At 41.2% G+C, this 4,454-nt stretch overlaps 1 protein-coding gene across 1 annotated transcript in view; it reads left to right on the plus strand.

Annotated features, from left to right (window-relative positions):
- Positions 1-4,302, plus strand: part of fsd2 (fibronectin type III and SPRY domain containing 2) — a gene marked incomplete in the record, with an annotated part of 12,655 nt that extends 8,353 nt beyond the window's left edge. The window contains 4 exon segments of the mRNA XM_014030463.1: positions 336-469; positions 1,254-1,386; positions 1,455-1,631; positions 3,628-4,302. Coding sequence (XP_013885917.1) covers positions 336-469; positions 1,254-1,386; positions 1,455-1,631; positions 3,628-3,877 — 694 coding nt within the window.
- Between the last annotated feature and the right edge of the window lie 152 nt (positions 4,303-4,454).

Raw genomic sequence — 4,454 nt, forward strand, 5'->3', positions numbered from 1 at the left:
ATACATACATACATACATACATACATACATACATACATACATACATACATACATACATACTTATAAAACCATATTCTAATATAACCGTTTTATGTATTACCTGGAAGATTGATATCTAGTACAAACAGAGTACCTTTAGGGTATGTACATGTACTTAAGAGTGTACATRCATGAGTACCAGGTTGTATTTTGAAGTGATTCATTACCATGTAAAGTACTTTTACCCTATGTAGTGAGTACCAGGCTGTATTTTGAAGTGACTCATTACYCTGTAAAGTACTTATACCCTACATGGTGTGTAGCAGGCTGTAAGTAATCCTGACATGTCTGACCAGGTGCATGGTAGGCGTGCCCACCTGTCAGTGTGTGATCCAGCTGCAGGCGGGACTACAGTACCTGGTCTCTGTGAGAGCCGTCAACATCGGGGGGGCCAGCGACAGGAGTGATGTCATCACGGTGTCCACGACAGGTAAACACAAACATCACGTAAAAAACAAAGTTCCTGTTTTCATTCTGGGGCCTAAAGGGTTCAAATATTTAAAGTATCAAAAGATTTTACTTTATTTAAAATAAAATTACCCATTAACATCTTTTCACTTCCTTCTTTAGCTACACTTCCGCTACTTTTAGCATGCTGTGCTACTTTTAGCTACTGTTTTCCTTCTCTTAGGCCACTGTTTTACGTGTCGACCCTCCTGCTGTCCTTGGGTCAAAACGACCCACAAACACCTGTTTTAATRTGGCCAGTTTGACCCGTGGGCAGCAGGAGKGTTAGCTTATCTCACCACTTTGCTTTATTAGCTGTTGGTCCATTTTGGACAATTTTAGCTAGTTTGTTTGTGTTGTTTTTAAAGTGTCTGTGACGTGCACAAAACGTTTAAAACATTATTTATATTTAATTAACTTGGCTYAATTCAACCATATAACTGACATTTTGTTTTTAGCTTAGCTCAAAGTGAAACAGGAAGTGACATCAAAGGGGAACTTCCTGGTCTTTTTGTTGAAACATTCTTTGAACCTTGACTTAATCAGCTCTGATGAACTCAAAATAATCTAAAGRAAACATCAGATTYTTCTTTAGTCTGTCGTTTACCTGCAGACATTCCATGATGTCACTTCCTGTTTCCTCCTGTGAATATCTCAACAGCTGTTTATCTCAGYGACATGWTTTTTACAAACCCTGGACRTCACAGGTCCTTAACTGTTCAGTTATTTGGTCAAACTGGTCCTTTTTGACGTCCCGTCCTCCACAGGGACGTTCTTCCACCTGCTGGAGGACACGGCCCATCCCTGCCTGTCCATCTCTGAGGACAGCTTCACGATATTCTACGGCGACGAGGAGCTGCCCATCAGTGCCATGGCTTTAGACGACAGCACCTTCACCAGGTGGAGCACGCCGYGGCTGACCGTGTTACGGTGGACCGTTTCTGACGCGCCTCTCCACCTGTGGACAGGTGCGTCGCCGTCCTCGGGGACCTGATCCCGGTGCGAGGCAGACACTACTGGGAGGTGGAGGTGGACGAGGACACGGAGTTCCGGGTGGGAGTGGCGTATGAGGACACGGAGAGGGACTCCTACCTGGGGACCAACAGGACCTCCTGGTGCATGAGACACATCCGGACCCCGTCCAGGTAACCAGCAGGGGGGCGTGGCTAAGATGGACCTGATGATTATTGATTTGATTAAAACTGAGAAAATAATCTGCAGCTCATGACTTTTGAAGCTATTCCACTGCAGCAAAAAGAAAACTGGTTCTAATAAATTTATAGATGAGCTAAAATTTAGCTCAGTAGCAGCCGAGAGTCCTTCCTGACAGACTGAGGATTGTTGAGCATTTCTCAGGTAACCCYGCTCAGGTACTAGTTAGCTGCACGCGACGAGGAACAGGAAGTAGCTTTGAGTTTTTACAGATTWTAAGTTTTAAAGCAGTGACAACAGCAGCTGCTGGTTCACAGTCTGGGCAGCAAAGTGGTGAACCGAGTGGAGCTAATTATCTTTAGCAAACAAAACTGGCCAAAACATTTTTATATTTATAGATACTGACCCGCTGTGGCTTCTGAAACATCACCGTTGCAAAAGCAGGTGTCTTGTAGCGGAAAAGGGGTGTGGCTTGTAGTTAGGGGGCATGTCTTGTAGTGTCCATGGCTGCAGCTGGGTATTATTGACACCGATTTGCTTCTACCAATTTTAAATCCATAAAAATAATCAAGTGTAAAACTTCTATTTTGACGCCATTTATCCTAAATTAAAATCTGTCTCCTCGTACAAGCAGTGCTGGACGTCAGGCACCATGTGTGTTAGCATGTAGCATCTTTAGCAGCTAAACTTCAAACTAAGAGCGTCAAAATAAAACATTTAACAATATTTAAATAATAAATGCAAAAACTATGTATAAAATATGATCAAGTATTTCCTATTTGTTCAAACCGTATTTACAAAAATACAAACCTGATCAAAGACATCCTTTTATTCTGAAAGGGATACACCAGAACTCTGGTTTGGATTGCCCGATTTGCCACAGATAATCCCGCCCACCTTCATAACTAAAAGGTTTGTGTCTGTCCCATCAGGAGATGAAAACTGACAGTCATCGTAACGGTTAGTGTTAGATTGCAGTAGTTTTTCCTACTGTTTTGCAGATTAGCATTAGCGGAGCTAGCCTTCTTGTTTTGCAGATTAGCATTAGCGGAGCTGACATTCTTGTTTTGCAGATTAGCATTAGCGGGGCTGACATTCTTGTTTTGCAGATTAGCATTAGCGGAGCTGACATTCTTGTTTTGTAGATTAGCACAAGCGGAGCTAGCCTTTTTGTTTTGTAGATTAGCATAAGCGGAGCTGACATTCTTGTTTTGTAGATTAGCATTAGCAAAGCTAGCATTCTTTTGCAGATTAGCATTAGCGGAGCTAGCATTGTTTTACAGATTAGCGGAGCTGACATTCTTGTTTTGTAGATTAGCATAAGCGGAGCTAGCCTTCATGTTTTGTAGATTAGCATTAGCGGAGCTGACATTCTTGTTTTGCAGATTAGCATTAGCGGAGCTAGCATTCTTGTTTTGCAGATTAGCATTAGCGAAGCTAGCCTTCTTGTTTTGTAGATTAGCATTAGCGGAGCTGACATTCTTGTTTTGCAGATTAGCATTAGCAGAGCTAGCATTCTTGTTTTGCAGATTAGCATTAGCAGAGCTAGCATTCTTGTTTTGCAGATTAGCGGCTCATGCAGCTCAGTTTTTAGATGTGTCTGCCACTGATTCTCAGCAACAACCAGATGAAATGTTAGCTGTAAAATGATCCAACAAACATCCAGGATCAAAGATTAATCCACTGAAAATCCAAAACAGACTTTCTGAAAGTTTCATCTGGTGGTTCATTAAATATTTAACAGACCCGAGGAAAACCTGCTCTGAATTTCTGTAAAAATGTTTCTATAGCAACTATTTTAGGAACCCAAGCAGCTCTGATGATCATTTAGTAAATCATGCAGTGTGATTCCCACTGAGGCCATCCTATTAATCCTGCCTAAAATAAAATATTTCAAGTCTCGGCTCATTAATCTGCTCAGATTTTCTGCTGGAAACGGATCAAACAGAAATAAAAACTGTTTCTGAATGATGTTGTTTTGTTTTGAAGACATAAATATGAGTTTCTGCACAACGGCTGGAGTCCAGACCTGAGGATCACGGTGCACCCGGTGCGGATCGGCCTGGCTCTGGACTACGAGCGGGGGACCCTGTCCTTCTTCAATGTGGAGCTGCAGCAGCACCTGCACACCTTCCACTGCCACATGCACACGTACGTGCACCCCTGCTTCAGCCTGGACAACCCCGGGGCTCTGAGCGTGCACGTCGGCATGGAGGCTCCCCGACACGCCTTCATGTGACACGAAGCTTTTTTTAAAACAGGAAGTGAAATATTTAGCTGCTTCAGCTGAATCCATGTTTTCAGTAAAGACAAAAAATATATTTATATATTTTTAAGTGTTTTTATTCCAGTATTCCATGGGAACAGGCATACAACATTTTCAAGATAAGAAAAGTTTTCAGTGAATTTTGTTTTTAAATCAACTGCAGCTGCAGCAAAACCAGCTGATGAAACTCAAAAATGAGAAGAAAAAAAAATAAACAAAAAAATGAGCTGAAAAACTAAAAAAACAACAACAGGTTTGTTTTTCTACAATCGTATCCAGGTCTTAAAGGGAAATCCAAAATAAATATAAACTGTTTGTGGTCATGATTTGTTTCCTGCTTTTTAAAGTAAATTTAGAGTCAGATTAACAAACTTTACACTTGGATGAAAAATAATGAGTTTTTTAAATCTCCAGTTGGAAGATTTGCAGGTGGCTACGAGACTAGAAGCAGCATCTGAACCAGGAAAACAAAGGAGCTGTTTGTTAAAGGATCCAGGATTAGTTGTAACATTAGACTTTATTTAATAAACATTTATTTTAACTGTAAAAT

Source organism: Austrofundulus limnaeus, unplaced genomic scaffold, assembly GCF_001266775.1.
Source record: "Austrofundulus limnaeus strain Quisiro unplaced genomic scaffold, Austrofundulus_limnaeus-1.0 Scaffold1066, whole genome shotgun sequence".
In the NCBI taxonomy this organism is placed as follows: Eukaryota; Metazoa; Chordata; class Actinopteri; order Cyprinodontiformes; family Rivulidae; genus Austrofundulus; species Austrofundulus limnaeus.